This window comes from Mirounga angustirostris, unplaced genomic scaffold (genome assembly GCF_029215605.1).
Source record: "Mirounga angustirostris isolate CCGP_5_RB_7025 unplaced genomic scaffold, mMirAng1.0.hap1 SCAF_1, whole genome shotgun sequence".
Lineage (NCBI taxonomy): Eukaryota > Metazoa > Chordata > Mammalia > Carnivora > Phocidae > Mirounga > Mirounga angustirostris.
The window spans coordinates 203,999,510-204,021,136 of NW_026991709.1; the positions used below are offsets into that span (position 1 = coordinate 203,999,510).

Genomic DNA, 21,627 nt, shown 5'->3' on the forward strand with positions numbered 1-21,627 from the left:
TCTTAGCTGCAAACCCCAATCACTCCCTTAATTCTCCCATCTGTCTATAAAGGGCAGTGACACCCTATTCCCCAAGAAGCAAACAGGTTTGGAGAAGGCGAGGCCCCATGACCTGTTGGTGGCATAGTAAATATCTGAACTCCAAACTCCAGACTCTACCCGCAGGCTCCATCTCCTCTTGGCGATTGGGGGCTGCCATGAGCCTCATCTCCCTGGAAACTCTGAGTGTCTCTAAGGACACAGAACCCCCACTGCGTCCTGAGGCCGAAAGAGCAGGAATGAATCAGCCAAACCATTGTGCTTCTTTCACAACAGATTTATTTGCTGAACCTTCATGCTGAGTCTTGATAAACATGCAAGAGGATGAATTCGGATCCTCAGGACCCACCAGGCTCCCAGGTGTCACCAGATCAAGGCACTTTCCCAACAGCTGGGCAATACTGGGATCCTGCTGGCCCCATGCTGATCTTGATGCAGCTGTAGGCTGTTGCTCTGTCCCGCGTCCCACCCACCCCCCTGGGGGCAGAGGACAGGTCTAAGCCGGCCCCGTCTGGGCCCAAACCCCACCTGAGACTGGCCACACTCGGGTGTCCTGGTAACACAGCCTGAGATGAATCAGGTGGCCGGTGGTGGGGGGGGGGGGTAGATGGGGGGTTCAGCTACCATTCCCCTCACTCACCCTAAAGCACGTTCCAGGCCCGCCCAGCAGTGGCACAAGGCTAGGCACAGACTCCTCTGAAAGACTGAATGAGCGGTGGAGGATGCCAGCATGAGGGAGGCCCGAAGCTTCTAGGGCCTGACAGCAAGTGTTCGGAGGCCCTTGATGGAGCTGGATCTTGGCACCCCTGCCCAGCCAGCTGCATTTCTTTGGTTTAGGGGCGGCCTGAAGCTAAAGATCAGAACAAGCCTTCCCCACTCCCCAAGCTCTCAAGACTGAGCCAGATGTGTCTACTGAAGGCCCCCTGTGTGCCAGGTAACTTGTGGGGGTTCTCTGATCCACAAACACAAATAATCTAAAATGCAAAGCCGTTCTCAAGCACGATGAACATCCGTCAAGGCCTCCCCTCCCGACTGCACGGTGCTTAAGAGTTTATAAAGCTGGTTGACATCCAGTCACACACCAGCACCTCCATGCGGAGGTGGCCTGGGGGGTCTCCACTATACAGACGGGGAATGCAAGGCTCGGAGGAGGCAGCTTGCCCAGTGCCATCCGGAAGGAGTGGGCACGAAGAGATGGAAGTCCCAGCGGCTGCCTTGTAGCAGACACTTAGGAATTGTCCGTCAAATTCATGAGTCTCAACCTGAAGTTCTTTTCGGAGTCAAGATGTAATTTTAGAGAGGAAATAGTAGAACCAAAAATATAACTGCTAGGGTTTCTGGCTGGGGCCACTGCCCAAATAAAGCGGTGTTGCTATGGTGGCCTGGCAGAAAGAGAGAGGGACCCCTCCATTCCTACCAATGCCCCTCACCCCCATATCTCATTTAACCCCCCCGACATGGCCCCGGTTTGCAGACTGGGAAGTTGAGGCCCGGAAAGGGAAGCGCTGAGCCCAGGATGCCCCTGCACCAGCTCTGAGGGTCCTGGGTCCGGGTCCTCTCCCTGGTACCCCTCAAGGCCTCTGGGCCATCCACTAATCTGCCTTCTTGGTCTTCTTCTTCCTGGAGCCCTCACTCAGCTCCTCCTTGGACTTAGCAGGCAGGGCTGAGTGTGGCGAGCCGGGCCCACCGCTGCCATGGGACCCGCCATGGGACCCACCGTGGTTGTCATGGTGATGGTTGCCCCCCCAGGTGGTCCCAAACAGCACAGGGCAGATGTAGCCTTCCAGAACATCAAAAGGGGAGCTGTGGGAGTGAGTGGCCGTCAGGAACACCTGAGGTGGGGTAACAGAGGGACGGGGAGACAGTGAGAGAGATAGAGGGAGACCGAGGCAGAAAGCAAGGTGGGGGGCAGGGGGAAGGAAGAGGGGAGAGGTCAGCCAGGTCAAGGTCAGAGGTAGCCCAGGCCCATCCCTCTGGCTTTATGCACCCCCAGGAGGGTGACCAACTGTCCCAGGTTTCCTGAGATACAGGACTTCTGGTGCTGAAACTCCAGATAGCATGGGGCACATGGGGACAGTTGATCTCCCCCCTCACCTCAGGGGCCCCCCAACACCTGGGCTCAGAGAGGAACAGTGCTTGGCCTGGGGTGGCTCATTCCCTTCCCCCTTTCAGTGACCAATGGGTCCCCTCCCAGGGAGCCAGCAGCAGAGCTCCCCAGATCCATGAGGAGGACAGTGTGGCTCCTGAAGACCCCTCCTGGGTGAGCTAACCCCAGCTCAAGGCCTCAGAATCAGACCAGCACCATTCCTGATCCAGCCTGAGTCCCTGGTGTCCTAAGTGTGCCTTCTTGGGTCTTGTCCCTCAGCTCTCCACCACCAAGGCACGAGGCCCCAATTCTCCAAACAGACTCCATGCACTCCTGCCTCACTCTCGGCCTTTGCCCAGGCTGGGCCCTCCACCCAGAAGGCCGTATTCTCTTACCCCATCCCCACCGGCTGGACACTCCTCTTATCAGAACTTCCTCCCATGCACAGACCTACTGGGACCCCCTTCCCCAGTCCCCTGCCTTAGGGCTGTCCTTCCTGGGACACAAGACTGCAAATCCAAGCTCCCAGCCTGGAAAGTGTGGGTTGGTGGTGTGGGTCAGGGCAGGAAGACTTACCTTACAGGAGACCATGAACATGGTGAAGATGAAGATGAGGCTGGCTTTGGATACCGGGAGCCAGCGGGTCTGCTGGAGGGTGAAGAGTATGGCTCCGTACAGGCTGGCCTTCGTGGGGCTGGAGGGGGCAGTCTCTATTACCACGTGGCGCCACGTAGCTCAGGCCTTTTTTCCCTCTGGCCCAGACCCCTTCTCTGCCTGCCCACTGCCGGCCCCAGCTCCTATCCCAGCTTCTCCTGAGTGGGAGGTGGGAAGATGCCTGCATGGCATAGACAAGGTGGGGTCTCCCTGCACAGTAAAGGGTTAACTTGGCCCAAAGAGAGGTGTGGCTTTCCCCCCCTGGCTCCTGGGAGGTATCCTTTAAGCCTTGGAAATGTCCTGCCTGATAGGAGTGTCTTTGTTCACTTGGGGACTTTGGGTCATACCAGTTAGGAACGATGTGATTTAAGGTGGGGTCTTGGGCCACGTGGTATCAGTTCGACCTCTGGAGGGACTGGAGACAGGTCAGGCAGGTAGGCGGTCAGCTATCACCTGTTCTTTTTTGTAACTTTCCTTTTCTTTCTTACAGGATAGGTTCTCAATATTTTAACTTGTTACGAAAGAGAGACCCGTGACTTCTGTTCCCGATGTCTGTTGTTCTCTGCTGTCCTTAATGATGATGATTCCGCTTGATATTTCCAAGGCACTCACCAGGTACCAGGGCCAGGGAGTTTATGAGTGTGATTCCATGGAGCCCTCACCCTCTGCTCAAGAGGCCGAAGTAGAATCCAAGAGGGGAAACCACTTGTCCACTTAGTAGCAGGCAACACAACACTGTGGGTCCCCGTTTCCTTGTCGGTGAACTGAGGGTGGGAACAGACCTCTAGTAGGGATGAAAAGAGATAGTGCTCTTTTCCGAAGTGTGAAATGGGAATTTTCATTGGCGTATGGGTGAGCCTTTTAAAAAATTTTGTCATATTTTAATGGCCATCGCTTTCTTTATTGTAGATTGGGAGAAAATTTAACTAGCTCAAACCAATGAGGTCCTTTAAAAATGTATAGGCTAAATGTAGCATGGGGCCCCTAGGTTGGGTCCTGGATGCTGCCCTGTGGTCCTGCCCACCTAGTCCCAGCCACACTCCCCACCCACACTCTGTATCCACCCACACACCATGCCATATACTGCCCACCGATGCTCTGTACTCCTCCCCACCCACACTCTGTATCCTGACCCTGCAGAACTGGGCAGAATCACTGCTCTTTTCTGACTTGACAGTTGGCAGAGGTGCTGGCCTCTATCCGGAGGCTCCTCCTTTGCCAGAAAACTCCTACTCACTCTTCAAAACCCAAATCAAGTAGCTCATCTCCCTGCAGCTCTGCCTGCCCCTCCCCCCTAGGCAGAGCCAAGGCTCCCCTTCTGCTCCATGGATGCTCCATGACCTCTGGAAGCTTCTGGAAGACAAAATTAGTGGCTGAGGCTTCCAAGTTACCAGGAGCATCCAACTCAGGGTCAGGCCCAGGAGGCACACGTACATACAGTAGGGATGGGGGCGGGGGGGGTGGAATGGGATACTCACAAGGACATGTGCAGGATCTCATTGGTCTCTGGCTTCCAGACCCCTCGGAGCAGCTGCTCAACGTTGGACATGAGGGCGACGCCAGAGCCTAGGAGACAGGGTGCTCCTGAATGAACCTGCCACCTCCAGTTCTCCATTCTTCTTGGCTGAGTTCCCAAGGAAGCAGCTTCGCTGCTCCTAGAGTCTTCTCCAGAGGGACACTGAGCCTGGGTGTATGACAATCAGTTGCAGTGGGGAAATTGAGGCTCAGGAGGGTCACATGGCAATATTTGGAGCAAAACCAGCATGAAGGCATTGAGGTCATATCTCATCTGCAAGGTATGTCTTCGACAAATCTGGGTTGTCTGCCCTGATGCCCCTAGTCCAGGACCCTGAGCTGTGCATAAGGCTTCTAGAAGGCTCCCCACCCCAGTCTCTCTCCTCCTCGGGGCTCTGAACTTTCAATCTTTCTTAAGCCACTTGCCCTCTGGGAGGCATGTTATCCCCCTGGGGAATTTGTTTTATAGCACAGGCTTCCTGGAGAGTGAATAAGGAGACCCACATGGGACATAATGGTTGAAATTCTAGAAGAACCTTTCCATTTACCCCAAATGTACTGGCTAAAGAAGCTTGAACACCCACTCCAGGAATGGCTGTGCTGAGGTGCCTGATATGTACCACTGGACCAGGGATTCATATCTGGAGTGATTTTGCCCCCAAATAGGCATTTGGCAATATCTGGAGACATTTTTGGTTGTTGCAACTGGGGCAGGGCTGCTCCTGATGGGTTAAGGCCAGGAATGCTGCTCAACATCCTACAATGCACAAGACAGTCTCCAGAGTCTGTCAGAGCATGATCCAGCCCCATCTGTCAATGGTGCTGAGTACACTGGCTCAATGGAGGGTGCTTCTAGGCCCTGGCATTTTGGCAATACCCACTTTGGTATCAGGGGGCAGGGATAAGGTACCCAATGGTGTTAGCACCTGCTTGAGCCTTCTTTCCCTGTCTTCCTGTTACTCCTTGGTCCACCTCTGCAACTATTATTGTTGGATTGTCTATTTCTCCTTTAACTTCTCAGTTTTTGCTTTATAAATTTTGGTGCTGTTTTTAGGTGCATATATGTTTATAATTGTTATATCGTCCTAGTGGATTGACCCATCATTGTAAAGTGTCCCTCTTTAATTTTTAGTAACATTTTTTGTTTTAAAGTCTATCTTGGTCTGCCTCTTAGCATAGCTAGAGGAGGAGGAAAAGGAGGACTTCAAAGTAGTTAAGAATGTGGATGTTGAATTCAGAGAACCTGAAGTCAAACCTAGCTGCACCCCCTTAGCTATGTGACCTTGAACAAGTAATTTCATTTCCCTCCTCAGTAAATTGGGGATGATGTTAGACTTTTCCTAAAGCAGAGTCTTAACAATCAAATGAGATAAGATGCACAAAGGCCTCAACTCAAACCTGCCAGGGTCATAAAGTCTTAACCTGGTATCCTTGAACCCAGACTGGAAACAGAACTACATCTTCATTTTCATGTCCCTCACCAAAATATAGCCTTTCCTTCTATTGTGAAGGGAGGCAGTAAGCTGAGAAGGATTTGCAAGGCTGTGACGCAATCACCAACAGAATTCATGGATTTTTCCCTTTTCACATTCCCATTGTTGCAGATGGTTTCATAATATCATTTGTGCTCAACAACACTTCAAAAGGTCGAGAAATACCTATTTGCTAAGTGAATGGTCTCTTATTTAATACTTTGGTAAAGATGTATAAAATTACTCTATCATATTAAAACTTTTTTGGGTAACTTTGTTTAAAAAAATTTTTTTGATAGCTATTTTAAAATAATGGGCCTCTTTTATCATCCTATATATTTTATGCACTTAAAAACATAAAAGGCTTTACTGGACTCAAAAAGGACCATGGCCCACAAAGACTGAGAACCCCTGTAGTTATAGGGGTGTGTTTTCTTCTCTAAGAGGTGTTTGGCAACATCTGGAGACACTTCTTGTTGTCACGCAGGTGGGCGCTACTGACATCTGGTGGGAGGAGGCCAGGGATGCTGCTCAACATGTTACCATGCACAGGACAGCACCCGCCACGGATGATGACCTGGCACCAAACATCAGTCGTGTCACAGTTGAGAACACCTGCTTGAGAGACAGCTGTCACTGTCTCGTGGTCCTGTTTATCTTTGACAGTTAAATTCTGGAAGAATCTTCCCACTTACTCTAAAGCTGTTGGCTGACAAGGCAGGACTCCCACAACAGTCCTCTTAGCCTGGAGCAATGTCTGTGCGAACCTGGGTGCCTGACAATGTACCACTGAGCAGGGGTTCTCAAATGAGATGATTTTCCATCATCATCATGGTCCTGTTTACCTTTGACCCAGCCGGTGGCAATCATGACGAACCACCCGTGGTGGTAGTGGTGATGGGCATGATGGATGCCCACGGCGATCTTTCGGACTCTCACTACCTCCTTCATGGCCACGAATATAAGTTTCACAGGCAGGAAGCAGACACACTTGTAAAAGAGGTCCAGGGGGCAGAAGAAAATCAAGTACCTTTGGGAAGAGAACGCAGAGCGTCATGGGGAGACAGACCGTCGGGGGTCCCTGGGAGGTGAGGTTGTGTCCAGATCTTCCTCCCCAGCTTGCCGGGCTCAGGACAGAGCTGGGCAGTGGAGAGCACTGCATTCAGGTCCGCTGTGGAGGTTGTGTGGATGGGTCCTATTTCCTCCAACCCCCCGCCTCCCACCTCCTAGGTGGCTGGGTCACCCCTGCCCCCAACTCTGCTCTCCCACATCCCACCAGCCAGACAGTGCTTACCAGACAGCTGTGGCCAGCAGGACGCTGGAATTGTTGCTGAAGTAGTCAATCAGGGGCTCACCGAGGAGCAGATCAGCCAAGATGTAACTCCCAAAGCAGTGCAGCATGGCACACAGCCAGGATGCCATGGGATGGCGCTGGGACAGCTCGACTGCTCCTGGGGGGTACGGGGGTGTCCCCCAGCATCACCAGGGTGCCAAGGGCATGCTTTGTCCCCATGCCCTCCAGTCAGCCCATCCTAATTCAGCTGCCTTGCAGCTCTCCCATTTCAGAGGAAGAACCCAGGCTCAGAGAGGCTGGACACGTGCCTGAGGTCACGCAGAGAAAAGGCAGAGCTGGGTTGGGGCTCTTTCTTCTGTGCTCAGAGAGGTGGCAACGATGGTAATGCCAGGTCCCATTTAGCAAGCACCTCCAGATCTCAGACACTGGGTGTACATTTATATGAAGGACTTGCTAAATCCTCATTGATAACCACAGCCAAGCGATCACTCTCATTATCCCTCCAAGAGAGGGCGGTGTGGACAGGGAGCAACGTGCAGGTGGGAACGCTTTCATGTGGCTGTTCCTGCCTTGGGCTGATGCCAAGGTCCCTACAAGCTCACACCTGTTGTCTTGGTCTCTCCCTCTTTTTACATTTTTTTTTATTGCGGTAAAATATACATGAAACGTGCTACTTTAACCATTTTTAAGTGCACAGCTCGGTGGCATGAAGCACATTCATGCTGTCGTGCAACCATCACCACCATCCATCTCTAGGGACTTGTTCATTGTCCCTCGCTGAAACTCTGTCCCCATTAAACACTAACTCCCCATTCCCTCCTTCAGCCCCTGGCTCCCACCATCTACTTTCTGTCTCTGTGAATTTGACTCCTCTAGGGACCTCGTGTAAGTGGAATCACACAATATTTGTCCTTTTGTGTCTGGCTTCTTTCACTTCTTTCACTCAGCGTAATGTCCTCAAGGTTCGCTCACGTTGTAGCAGGTGTCAGAATTCCTTCTTTTCTAAGGTTGTATGATCTTCCATTGTATGGATATACCACATTTTGTTTATTTACTCATCCATCGATGGACATTGGAGTTGTTCCCACCTTTTGGCTATTGTGAATAATGCTGCTAAGAACATAAGTGTGCCAATATCTATTTGAGTTCCTGCTTTCAACGCTTTTGGGGATACACCCAGAAGTGGAATTGATGGGTCAAATGGTAATTCTATGTTTAATTTTTTTAAGGAACTGCCATATTGTTTTCCACGGCGGCCCCACCATTTTGCATTCCCACCAGCGGTTCACAAGGGTTCCAACTTCTCCACCTCCTCCCCAACACTTGTTGTCTTCTGTTACAAGCTAGCGCCAGAGAAGGAGCAAAGACACAAAAGCAGAAATGGCCAAGTACAAATACCACCTCCTCTAGGAAGGCTTTCTTGCTCTGCTGGGTCAGTCACTCCTGCCCCTGGGCTCCCACAACCCTGTGGACTTTATCCTATTATGGGTCTTGGTATTTTATTTAATTTTTTAACACTAAGAGAAAGTAGATTAGAGGTTGCTTAGGGCTGGAGGGAATGGGGGAGATGGGAGGGTGACAGTTAAAGGATACAGAACTCTTTTGGAGGTGATGGTTGCACAATTCTGTGAATATACTAAAAAACCAATGAATGGGATGCTTTAAATGGGTGAATTGGGTGGTATATGAATTATGGCTCAATAAAGCTGTTATAAAATAAAAGGGACAACAGAAAAAATGCAACTTATTTCAGTTTCTGTAACTGATACTCATAAATGATAGTAAATTGAGTCTTCCTATAGACCCAAGGCAACAAAATGCAAAAAAGAACGGTCTTGCTTAGTGAACAGAAACAGAAATCCCATTCATTAGGAAGATGGCTCAGTGCATTGGCCTCTAATTTGGCTGTACATCAGCATTACCTGGGGACTTTACAAACTAGACACCTGAACCCCCCCACCCCAGAGTATCTTAGTTGGCCAGTCTGGGGTGTTGCTGGGCTTATGGATTTCTTAATGCTCCTGGGTGATTCTTATGGGCAGCAATGTTGAGCACCACACAGAGACAGAGGAATGAGCTGGCCGATGTCCTGCAGCCCTGATAACCCAAGATCTTCTATCCATGGCTAGGAGGATAGGCTCCCAAGAACAATGGTTTCCAAACTGTGTTCCTAGGAATCCTGAGCATTTGCAGGAGCAAAGAAGAGACAAAATGGGAATGTTCTGGGTCCTTCACCCCGCTTTAACCAGAGCACACTTGCATTTACTACTTCATCTCAGTGTTCAGGAGAAGATTTTTTTTTTTTGTCTTAAAGTAATCTCTATGCCTAATGTGGGGCTTGAACTCACGATCTGATATCAAGGGTCACATGCTCCACCAACTGAACCAGCCACGTGCTCCTCAAGACAAGATTCTGATTGAGAAAGGGAATCTGGTGTTCACAGACAGGCACACAACTGTTCATAGCAGCTTTATTTATAAGTAAGTTATTTGTAAAATGGCTTCAATGGGTAAAGGGATGAACAAATTGTGGTACATCCAGATCATGGAATACTACTCAGCAACAAAAAGGGAACAAACCAGGGATACACGCAGTAACTTACATGAATGTCAAGGGTACTATGCTGAGTGAAAATAGCCAATCTCAGAAGGTTACATACTGGGGCGCCTGGGTAGCTCAGTTGGTTAAGCGTCCAACTCTTGATTTCGGCTCAGGTCATGATCTCAGGGTCATGAGATCCAACCCTACATTGGGTGGGGGGGGGTCCACACTCAGCATGGGGTCTGCTTAAGACTCTCTCTCCCTCTCCCCCGACCCCCCTCCCCATGCCCCCGCTTGTGCTCTCTCTCTCAAATAAACCTTAAAAAAAAAAAGAGAAGGTTACATACTATATGATACCATTTCTATGACTTTCTCCAAGTAACAAAACATAGTGATGAGTGACAGAGAGCAGATCAATGGTCACCAGGGGTTAGGGCTTGGAGGAAGATATAACTATAAAGGAACATCACTAGGGAGTTTCTTTGGGGTGCCAGAACCATTCTGTATCCCAACTGTGGTGGTGATTATTAGAATCTACACACATGATAAAATACAGACCTGTATGGGGGCACCTGGCTGGCTCAGTTGGCAGAGCTTACGGCTCTTGATCTTGGGGTTGTGAGGTTGAGCCCCATGTTGGATGTAGAGATTACTTAAAATCTTTAAAAAAATACAGAACTGTATAAAATAACTATCTGTAAATACTGCTGAATAAAGTCAGTTGTTGGTGTTAATGGGATTGTACCAATGTCAATTTCCTGGTTTTAGTAATGACCTACCATTATGTAAGACATTGTCATTGGGGGAAGCTGGATGAAGGGGACATGAGAACTCTTCATTAAATCCCACATTAAAATAGAGGGGAAGAGTCTAATTCTTAAAAAATAAGTTTACAAAAAACACTAGGGATACAGGATTAATGTCTATTAGTCAAATTCTTACACTTTGTATTACCCACTTAAAGTCTTTAGAATTTTTCTTTCTTTTTTTTTTAAGGTTTTACTTATTTATTTGAGAGAGAGAATGAGAGAGAGAGAGAGAGCATGAGAAGGGGAGGGTCAGAGGGAGAAGCAGACTCCCTGCCGAGCAGGGAGCCCGATGCGGGACTCGATCCAGGGACTCCAGGATCATGACCTGAGCCGAAGGCAGTCGCTTAACCAACTGAGCCACCCAGGCACCCAAGGCATTTGCTTTTTTTTTTTTTTTTTTTTTGTGAGAGAGAGAATGAGAGAGAGAGCATGAGAGGGGGGAGGGTCAGAGAGAGAAGCAGACTCCCTGCCGAGCAGGAAGCCCGATGTGGGACTCGATCTCCGGACTCCAGGATCATGACCTGAGCCGAAGGCAGTCGCTTAACCAACTGAGCCACCCAGGCGCCCCTAGGATTTTTCTAAATAGGTCCTATCTGTATGTTAAATTATTTATTTTATTTATTTTTAAGTAATCACTATGCCCAATGCAGGGCTTGAACTCACCACCCTAAGATCAAGAGTCGCACACTCTATTGACTGAGCCAGCCAGCCGCCCCCTGTCTTTATGTTAATATGGTCACCATTCCCTATGGCCACACCCCAGAGTTGCAAGCTGGGTGTCTCCTGGTGTGACAACTGTTTCATCATCTAGATTCCTTCCCTCCCCCACTGGTTTCACTTTCCAGAGAATCCCTTTAGGATTAAGTTGTAAGGCCCAGGTACTTAGCTCTCAGGGCCAGAGCTGGTATCAGTAACTCTCCTTAAACAATTTACTTGGATCCAATGACAACTCCACTCAATGTGGGCATGAGATGAAGAAGTTACGTGTGATCTACTAATCAAAAACTAATCAAAAGAAGTAATCCGACTCCCCGCTGAGTGTGGAGCCCAACGCAGGGCTCAATCCCACGACCCTGAGATCATGACCTGAGTGGAAATCAAAAGTCGGGTGCTCAACTGACGGAACCACCCACGTGCCCCGTTTTTTGTTTGAAAATGTCACTTTGGGGGCGCCTGGGTGGCTCCGTCAGTTGGGCGTCTGCCTTTGGCTCGGGTCATGACCTTGGGGTCCTGGGATCTGGCCCTGCAACAGGCTCTCTGCTCAGCGGGGAGTCTGCTTCTCCCTCTCCCTCTGTGCTCTCTAATAAATAAATAAATATTTTCTTAAAAAATAAAATGTCACTTTGTTTCTAGAAATTGGATGCCTTTTGTCTCCAAGCTGTGAATCTGAATGCTTGGCCTCTCCGAGACACGCGCCATGGATGAAGCTATTGACATAAATACCTATACGTACTGTTGATACACTCAACAAATTGATTTGATCTTAATCCTTTGGTGAGTATGGGGACCTCATCAGTCTTACCTGCTGCTGCACCCCCAGCGCATGGCGCTGTGCCTGACACATAGTAGCCGCCCAATAAATAGTTGTGAGTGAATGAACTCCCGCCATAATGGAGCTTACATTCTAGTAAATGTGGACAGAACACCTCCTAGGCATTGAGGCTGAGTTGGGCACTTCAGGTCGCACTATAACGAAACCTCCCCTGCTCCATTGATTTATGGAGTTACTATTTTGTCCCATGCAACTGCATGCCTTCACTCCATCCTTGAGAGCTGTTAACCACACATAATATAAGGATCAATGTCCCCCTTGCAGCGAGTTATACAGGGGACCAGTGTCCCCCTGCCCCGCATTCATGTCCACCAGCACCTCAGAATGTGACCTTATTTGGAACAGGGTCATTGTAGGGTCTTTTATTCCAAGAAACATGAAGCCCACTCGTTCTATAGAAGGAGCTGCCTTCTCAGCTTGGTCAACCTCACAGAGAAGGGGGGTTGGGGTGGTGGGAATATCTGCCCCTCCTCCAGAGGGGAAAAACGCCCAAGTTTTCCTCCACACACACAGTTGGGAGGATCTACAGGCATAACCACCTTGGAGGCTGTTTGGCAATACTGAGCAGATCTGAGGCTATGCATTGCCTATGTCTTAGCAATTCTCCTCACTACTGACCCAAAAGAAACTAGCAAAGGAGATGTGGGGAGGAGGATTTCACTGCCACACTGTTACAGTAGAATGGAGAAGTCTCCTATTTCTCAGTGACAGGGTGGAGAGTCGCACACTGAGCTGCTATTTAAAAGTGAACTAGACGGATGCCTGGGTGGCTCAGTTGGTTAAGTGTCTGCCTTCGGCTTGGGTCATGATCTCGGGGTCCTGGGATGGAGTCCTACAACAGGCTCCTTGCTCAGCAGGGAGTCTGCCTCTCTCTCTGGCAAATAAATAAATAAAATATTTTAAAAAAATAAATAAAAGTGAACTAGATCTACATCCAGGCTCCTCAGCTGCATATGGCACCGCGTTGGATCATTCCCTGCTGCAGTAGGGGCTGTCCTGTGCCCTGGGGATGTGCAGCAGCATTCCTGACCTCCACCCACTAGATGGCAGGGGCATGCCCCCACCCTGGTTGTGATAGCCAGAACTGTCTCCGGATAGTGCCAAATTTCCCTGGGGACAAAATCCCTTCTGGTTCAGAACCACCACTCTAGATAAATCAACATGGATAAATCCCATATGGTTATTACTGAGTAAAAAAGGTTAGGTTGCAAAATGATACATTTATGTATATCTTAGGTATGTATTAATTTATTTTAAAAAGTATTTTATTTATTTATTTGAGAGAGAGAGAGTACAAGTAGGGGGAGTGGCAGAAAGAGAGGGAGAAGCAGGCTGTCCACTGAGCCAGGAGCCTGATGCGGGGCTTGATCCCAGGACCCTGGTATCATGACCAAAGCCGAAGGCAGACGCTTAACCGACAGAGCCACCCAGGTGCCCCTCTTATGTATATATTTAAAACACAGCACACTCCATGTAGTTCATAGACACATATATAGCAGAGAAGGTGTAAATACAGGCATGCAAAAATACAGGCTGATTTTAGGGTGGTGGTTGCATCTAGAGAGGGAGGGAGGGAAAAGGGATAAGGTTAGCTGTCTCTCAATCTATTTATTTATTAAAAAGCCATCTGAAGTGGGACACCTGGGTGGTACTGTCGGCTAAGCATCTGACTCTCAGTTTGGGCTCAGGTCATGATCTCAGGGTTGTGGGATGGAGCCCTGCATCAGGTTCCATGCTCAACTCGGAGTCTGTTTTAGATTCTCTCCCTCTCCCTCTGCCCCTCCCCCCACTTGCACTCTCTCTCTCTCTCTCTCTCTCAAATAAATAAATAAATAAATAAATAAATAATAAAATCTTTAAAAAAAAAACATCTGAAGCAAATCTATGTTCCCATCTATTCAGTCTGTGTGGAAGGGAGAGAGATGTCTGTGATATTTAATCCGTGTGTATGAAATACTTAATCATCAAAACTAGGAAAAACAAGAGTCCCCCGAAAAGCTGCTAAGCAGGAGGGACATGGGGTGCTCATCTGCTTTATCACACTGGGCTCCACAGGCCCCCTCATCGGACTCTCACTACCTGCCCCCTCTCTGATGGCCATGATCAGAGGTCCAGGAACAGGACGTGGGCAGCGGGGAACCGTGCTATATCCTACCACGAGAACCTAGCAAAAGGTTCTGGAAGACTCTTAAAAAATCGTGTTCACAGCAGCACTATTTACAATTGCCAAAGGGTGGAAACAACCCAAGTGTTCACCAATAGATGAATGGATAAACAAGATGTGGTAGATCCACACAATGGAATATCACTCTGCCTTAAAGAGGAACGAAGTCCTAACACACGCTATAACATGGACAAATCTAGAAAACATGCTAAGTGAAAGAAGCCAGACACAAAAGGTCACATAGTGTGGGTCACGGAGGCTGGGGGAGAGGGGGATGGGGAGTGACTGCTCACGGGGCTGGGGTTTCCTTCTTGGGGGAGGAAAGTGTTCTGAACTTACATATTTCATATAGGTGGAATCATATAACATAGCTTTTGCCTCTAGCTCTTTCACCGAGCACAATATTTTCAAGGGCAATATTTATTTTTCTCTGCTGTAAGGTATTCCAACATAGGAATAGATCCCAAGTAATCTTTTTTTTTTTTTTTAAGATTTTATTTATTTATTTGACAGAGAGAGCAAGAGAGCACAAGCAGGGGGAACAGTAGTGGGAGAGGGAGAAGCAGGCTCCCTGCCAAGCAGGGAGCCGGATGCGGGGCTCAATCCCCTGGGATCATGACCTGAGCCGAAGGCAGACGCTTAACCATCTGAGCCACCCAGGCACCCCTAGATCCCAAGTAATCTATCCATTCTCTTGCACAAACTACATTTCATAATCAGGAAACATGCCTAATAAAAGCTGTTTGAAAGAAAGTCGTAAACATACTCCCCTTTCTCTTCGCCACCCCCAACTAACCATGAGACCTTGGACAAACGGTTTTTCCCCTGTCCCACTCCTTCTGTCAGGTATGAACCCCAATCCCTTCTGTGCCCAGCTCCTAACAAGGGCTGGAATTGAAATTTCCCTCCTCAATCTCACCCTGGAGTTACAAGCCCACAGTGCATCTTCTCCCTGCCCTCGAGGTTGTCCTAAGTCTCAGCATTTACAAAGGTCCTATGAAGCAGAATGTTCTCTTCTCTTCTCTGGGGTGTCTATTTAAAATGCTGCCAGCTGAGAGTTAATCCTTTGGAGCGGCTGGTGGGTCCCGCAAGGGCTGGGTCAGGTGAGGCACCCATGTTTTTCAGAAATGGATACCTCTGCATCTAAAAATAACCCTTAGGGGTTGAATTCTTTCCAGGGTCATTCTTGTGCCCTCTGGGACCATCCCAAGGACTGAGGCCAGGGGTGAGGGTGGGGGTGGGTTGTGGGAGTAAAGCAGGCTACCGTGTTTGCACCATTTCAATAAAACCATGGTGTAAACACGGGACCCAAAAAGCTTACACCAGGTGAGTCCTGGTAGTAAAGTCACAGACCCAGGTTTGGCTCTGTGGCTCACTCTCTCTGGTGTGGCCTTGGACAAATGACTGCTCCCCACCAGCCTCAGATTCCTCTGCTTTCCAAAGAAGAGGATGAGAGCACCCCCTCCCCAAGTTGTATTGATGATTCAATGTGGTGTGCGTGATTATCAAGATGATTCTTAGCATTATCAAACTTATTTATCTCAGCAACCCCAGAAGAGCAAGATCAGTCTCCTCATTGCCACAGAGGAGAAGACGGAGGCTGATGGGAGATGGGCCTGCCCTGAAGATCCACAGCAAGGCAGTGTCGAGAACCTTCCCTCTGGCTCTTTCCCTTTGCCATACTGCTTCCTGGTTTCTCTGGCGGGGTTTTGGGGCAGCATCAGGAACCAGGAGAATGTGGGTTGCAATCCCAGGTTGGCCACCAAAGCACTCCCCTCTCACTGGGTGAACTTTGGCTAGTCACTCCTCTCTCCGGGCTTCAACGGGTGTATTTGTGCATAACGGGGGTGCTATCTAGAGGTACCAACCATCTCGGTTTGTGACAACCAGAAATGTCCCCAGATGGGACCGAGGGGTTCCTGGGACATGGGGCTTTTGGTGCTTGTCTTAATGGAACCTGGGTGAGGTGGTCACCCCAGTGCTATTATTCATTTCAAAGGGCACCGGCAAGGACAAAAAGAAATTGCTTAGTGCTTAGCAATTATGCATGAGTTATTCCTGGAACCGAACTGAAATGGAAAGTACCTGTGGGTGGAAATTTTAGCTGATGGATTTATAAAAATCAGCTCTGCCTGAGGAGGGAGGAGGAAGCCCTGATCGCGTCCCTACTTCTGGCCTGGGATGAGTCCTGTCTATGGACGGCAGGGAAGCACTAGAAGGTTCCCCCGGGGGCACTTGCAGCACTGCCATGGCTCTGAGCTATTTAGTCCAAAGTCTAAACATGGGAGGTATATTTACAGAGCTTCTCAGTGACTTGATAGCAAGTCTTCTGAGCCTTCAAGCTCAGCTGTCTGCCTTCGTTTCTTCCCCTGTGAGAGATGGCAGCCCCTACCTTGCAAGGTTGGAGGAGAGGCAGCTCTCCGTCCTCGAAAAGCTTACAGTTCCTGCCAGAGGTCTCAAAACAGGGCTCAACGAGCTGTCTCATTAGCCTAACAGCATTTTAGAAGATGTCCAAACCGCAACCAAGACATCTTTCAGTAGGTGAATAACTAACTATGGTGCATAGATACCATGGGGTATTACTCAGCGATGAAAAGAAATGAGCTTTCAAGCCACGAGAAGACATGGAAGAACCTTAAATGCATACTGCTAAGTGAAAGAGGCCAGTGTGAAAGGGCTACACACTGTATGATTCCAATTCTATGATATTCTGCAAAAAGCCAAACTCTGGAGACGGTAAAAAGATTGGGGGTTGTCAGGGGTTTGGGGGAGGGGCAGGATGCTCACGTGGAGCTAGGGGGATTTTTAGGTTAGTGAAACTATCTGTATGATACTGTAATGGTGGATACATGTTATACATTTGGCGAAATCCACAAAATGTACAACACAAACTAACCCTAATGTAATAAACTCTAGGCTTTGGTTGATAACATGTGGTAGTGATAATATAATAATAATGATATGGGCTCCTTGATTATAACAAATGTAACCCTCTGTGCAGAATGTAGATGGTGGGGAGGTCAGAGAGTACACGAAAACTACTTGCAGCTTTATTTTCCTGTGGATCTAAGACTGCTAGACTAGAAAATAGCCTATTAATTTCTTTTTTTTTTTTAAGATTTTATTTATTTATTTGAGAGAGAGAATGAGAGAGAGAGAACACATGAGAGGGGATAGGGTCAGAGGATGAAGCAGACTCCCTGCCGAGCAGGGAGCCCGATGCGGGACTTGATCCCGGGACTCCAGGACCATGACCTGAGCCGAAGGCAGTCGCTTAACCAACTGAGCCACCCAGGCGCACTAGCCTATTAATTTCTTTAAAAGAAAAAATGTTAATTACCTTTATTTTTAAAAAATTTTTATTTTTTTTTTAACGAATTTTTTAAAAAGAAAAAAATGTTTGAACAGCCAACATATACACATAGGGAACTATAAATCACATTTCCGGCTTCCCTTGAAAAATCACTTCTGGTGGTTCTCGCCCCAACCAGGTGAAGATGTGCATGGTTGGATCTCACCTGGGGACAGTGCCCACCTGGCTGGCTTACTGCTTCCCGTACATCACCTACCTGGCCCTTGAAAGCATTGGAGTTTGAGACTCAGTCTAGATCACTGGTTCTCAACTGGGGGGGCAACTACATCTGGGGACATTTCTGGTTGTCACAACTGGGGTGTGCTACCAGCATCTAGGGGGTTGAGCCAGGGATGCTATGAAATATCCCAAAATGCATGTGATGGCCCCTACCACAGAGAATGATCTGGCCCTCACTGTCACTTGTGCAGAGATTGGGCAACACTGGTGCACAGAACTGATTCTCATCTGGGGAACTTAAAAAAAATACCATGCACAGCGATTCTGAGTTAAATGGAGGGGTGCTGCAGGAGCAAGAGGATTCTGAAAAGCTCCCCAGGCGAGTTTAATGTGGAAGTATACTTGAGAACCACTGGTCTGGAAGGTTCTTGGGATATCCAGGACTGTTATTCATTCATTCATTCAATCATGCAGTGGACATCCATTGCTTTCTTTTCTTGCATAGAGCTAGGGGTCCTGGAGGCGAGCCAGACCTTCTCCTCCCTGCCCTATTAAGGAGCTCCAGGTCTAATAAGGAGCTCCTACCTCTTTTAGTCCAACCCTTCTTAAATGTTATGCAGATTCTGATTCAGCGGGTCTTGAGGTGGGGGTGGGGGGCTGGCATTCTGCATTTCTTAACCAGCTAGCTCCCAGGGGCCATAGATGCTGTTAACCTGAGGACCACACTCAGAGCTCTGTCCTCATTCAGGATTCTCATGAAAGCCTGACCCAGAAAATGACTGCGTACCAGGAAACACATCTTCCCACGGCCTTACAAATAATTGCACTACCTTTCCCAAGTGCCTTAGAGCCTACTACTGACAAAGTTCTCAAAACATCTTTACAATAGCCCCGCAGAAGAGTTCAGGATTATGTTCCGACGCACCTATTTCATAGATGAGTGAGCTGAAGCTCATGGGGGCGTGGTAACCAGCCTGGTATTTAGTGGCAGAGGCAAAGCTGACTCCTAATTCAGAGATTTTTCCTAGAAGCCAGCTTGGCTGTCAGCTCCAAAGGTGTGCTACCTGTGCCGCTGCCCAGGACCCTGTGTTCGGAAGGGTCCCACATTCAGTTTAGCGCTCTGTTGTCACCATCTTGAAATTCTGACTTTCTTTAAATCTTTTTTTTTTTTTTTTTCTGAGAGAGAAAGAGCACAAGCAGTGGGAGTGGCAGGGGGAGGGAGAAGCAGGCTCCTCACAGAGCAGGGGGAGCCCGATGTAGGACTTGATCCCAGGACCCCGGGATCATGACCTGAGCTGAAGGCAGTCGCTTAACCAACTGAGCCACCCAGGCGCCCGAAATTCTGACTTTCTGAGTGAGGGGCCCTGCAGATTCTGTAGCTGGTCCTGCAGTCAGCACGTAGATTCTGAGAAGAAACCTTTGTAGAAACTCAGCAGGAACACCAAACTGGGTGGTGGTGGGGGGCTAATAGCTAAGTCCTACTCCTCCTTTTTCCAAAGGGAAGCAAGTACCCCAGAGCAATCGGAGTGAGTCCTGGGGTCTGGCAGACCTGGGTTTGAATCCCAAGGCTGTCATCTACCAGCCATGGGACCACAGGCTCGTTGCGTATGTAAATTAGCTTAGCCACTATTTCCTATTTCCCCAGTTACAAATGGAGGGGGTTTGAACTGGGCAGGCGTTTCTCAATCTTGACAGCATGCAGCAATCACTGGGGAGGGGAGCTTGAAACATGAGCATGCAGGGAGGGCCCTATCCCAGATATTCTGATTCAATTTGTCTGGAGTGGAGATGAGATGGGATTTAAGAGCCCCCAGGAGCCCCTAATAAGCAGCTAGGGTTGTGAACCACTGAACTTTCCCCACCTTCAGGAACCTTCAGGCACCTTCAGGCTCCAGTACCTCTAGAAATTCAGATGATTTATTTACTCTGGCAGAAATTTCTAGACCCCTCCTGCATGCTCCCAGCCAGCCTGAAGACCTCTTTCCTCCAGACACTTGTGTCCTATATCCCTACGAGGCTCCAGCCCTCCACAGTTTTAGATTTCTCAAGGTATGCTAGGTTCTGTACTTGCCCAGGGGACTGGCCTGAGCCACCAAAAATTCCTCCTGAACAGGAAATGCAGTCCTGTGCTCATGCTAAGACAATACAAAGCTTATTTTGCTTTGCAAAGTAACTGATCTGCAGAATAGCTTTTAAAGAATAGGCTCTCGCTTGTGGACGGGCAAAAATAAAATGGAACAAAAACACTTGGCAAGCAGAATATGATCCTATTTGCATAAAATCGTGCTTTACCATCTCTAACTACAGGGTTATAAACGCATAGGAGAGGTCTGGAAGGGTTGGCAATACGTCAACTGTAATGATCTCTTTTCCTTTCCATTTCTTTTAAAAACACAGAAGCACCTATTTTTATAATCTGAAAAAAAAAAAAAAAAAAAAAAAAGGTATTTCAGTCCTGAGAGGAGAATATAGAGGTAATTTACATCTAAGTGGGAGAAACGGTCACCAAGTTTCCGGATGATCGATCCCTTTTCTAAAGCTAAATTCTCTAGTCCCTTTCGTTTACTGGTATGCTATAATAGTTAACACGCTAGGAGATGAACAAGAAACATTCGGTGAGCCTTATCTAAAAATAGACCACATTCTAAGGAGGCTATTTACCATCATCTAAAAAAAAAAATGCTTAAAAAAAAAACAAACCAAGAAGCAGAGTCTTTCTTCCCTTCTGCGATTCTCCACGGGGGTCTGGAGCTGGCCGGGTAGGCTAACCCCAAATCACCCTGCCCTAGGGCAGATTCTGCTCAGTAAGTGGAAAGGATCCGCGCCACGGCTGGAAGAATTCCCGCCGGGCGCGGGAGACCCAGCTTCGCTCGGCCGGAGGAGGAGGGGAGACTGCCCGAGGGCCGCAGAGGAGGGGGGCACCGGTGTCACTTTCTCTGAACCGGATTACTGCCCCCAGCACGGCCGGCCCTTATATAGACACTCAACAGCCGCTCCGGCTCCGCGCGCCAAGGGCAAGGAGGGAGGTCACGGATGCGGGCGGCCAGGACATCTGGACTGACCTGCAGCACCGACCCCGCCTGCGCCCTCACCACGACCTATGCCGCTGGCCCAAGTTCATGCGACCCTGCCGGGAACCCTGACTTCTCTCCCAGCCTCCTCCCCAGCACCTGTTCCCCCTCCTCTATACAGTCGCATTCCTCTCCTGCCTTCCAGCTGCATCTGCTCCCCCTCCCCCAGCCCCACCATCCCGGGGGCTTCTCTCCTTGCCCGCCCTCTTGTCTTCCCCCCCTGCCCACTCCATGTGGAAGAACCGCACGATCCCGGCACCTGCTGCTCCCCCGAACGAGTCCCTGGGACTGTGCCCCCTTCATGATCCAGGGCTTCCCCCGCCTCGCGACCCGCAGGTTTACCTCCGCCCCCCGCGCCGCGATGCCAGCCCCCGCGGGCTGCTGGCTCTGGCTCACCTGGCTCATACTTGAGGTAGAGAATGGAGACGATGAAGTAGCTGAGGTCGAAGACGGGGAAGAGCGGCACCCGCGAGAAGCTGAGCGCCAGCTCGCCTAGGCTCAGCGCCGAGAGCAGGTCCATGGCGCCCGCCGGGTCCCACCCCAGCCCCCAGCCCAGTACGTCCTGCAGCCCGCGGCCCGGCGACTGCGCCCCCGCTGCAGGACCCGCCCCCGCCCGCCAGGCACCGCCCCCAACCCGGCCCCCACTGGAGAGGAGGGACGACCGCCTGCCCCGGGGCGGGTCGTGGGGCCGTCCTGTCCCATAAAGCCCAGCAGGTGTCCCATACTCCGTCCCTTCGGGCCATCACGACCCCCTTCAGCCCAGCGAGGCGGGGTGTAGGGGTCCCTGTGGTGTGAGTTGGACAGGGTAGCTGGCCACTGGGGGGTCCTTCCCGCACGGAGCTCACCCAGAAGGGACGGGTCAGTCAGGACCCTGTCCCGGTGGGACTCAATTAGTCC

The 21,627-nt window shown here is 49.5% G+C and overlaps 1 protein-coding gene across 2 annotated transcripts; it reads right to left on the reverse strand.

Moving 5' to 3' along the window:
* Nucleotides 1–301: 301 nt before the first annotated feature.
* On the reverse strand, nt 302–21,323 carry TMEM38A (transmembrane protein 38A). 2 transcript variants are annotated; one of them, XM_045862766.2, is made up of 6 exons: nt 21,127–21,323; nt 7,061–7,217; nt 6,612–6,796; nt 4,258–4,345; nt 2,702–2,819; nt 302–1,871 (listed from the first exon to the last, which is right to left on the reverse strand). In XM_045862766.2, exons 1-6 carry the CDS (start codon nt 21,248–21,250, stop codon nt 1,632–1,634), a joined length of 912 nt encoding a protein of 303 aa, XP_045718722.1. In that variant the 5' UTR covers nt 21,251–21,323; the 3' UTR covers nt 302–1,631. The 2 variants fall into 2 exon arrangements, with proteins under 2 accessions (XP_045718722.1, XP_054360836.1); XM_054504861.2 differs by lacking the exon at nt 21,127–21,323 and adding an exon at nt 9,409–9,430.
* Nucleotides 21,324–21,627: the final 304 nt, after the last annotated feature.

Bases quoted from the DNA above. Each gene is read 5' to 3' on its own strand.
- TMEM38A (XM_045862766.2), bottom strand. From the start codon at position 21,250: ATGGACCTGCTCTCGGCGCTGAGCCTAGGCGAGCTGGCGCTCAGCTTC. The intron at 7,218-21,126 runs GTGAGCCAGAGC...CGTACCCCCCAG, and splicing joins CTACCTCAAGTATGAGCCAG to GAGCAGTCGAGCTGTCCCAG. The intron at 6,797-7,060 runs GTAAGCACTGTC...CTCTTCCCAAAG, and splicing joins CTGCTGGCCACAGCTGTCTG to GTACTTGATTTTCTTCTGCC.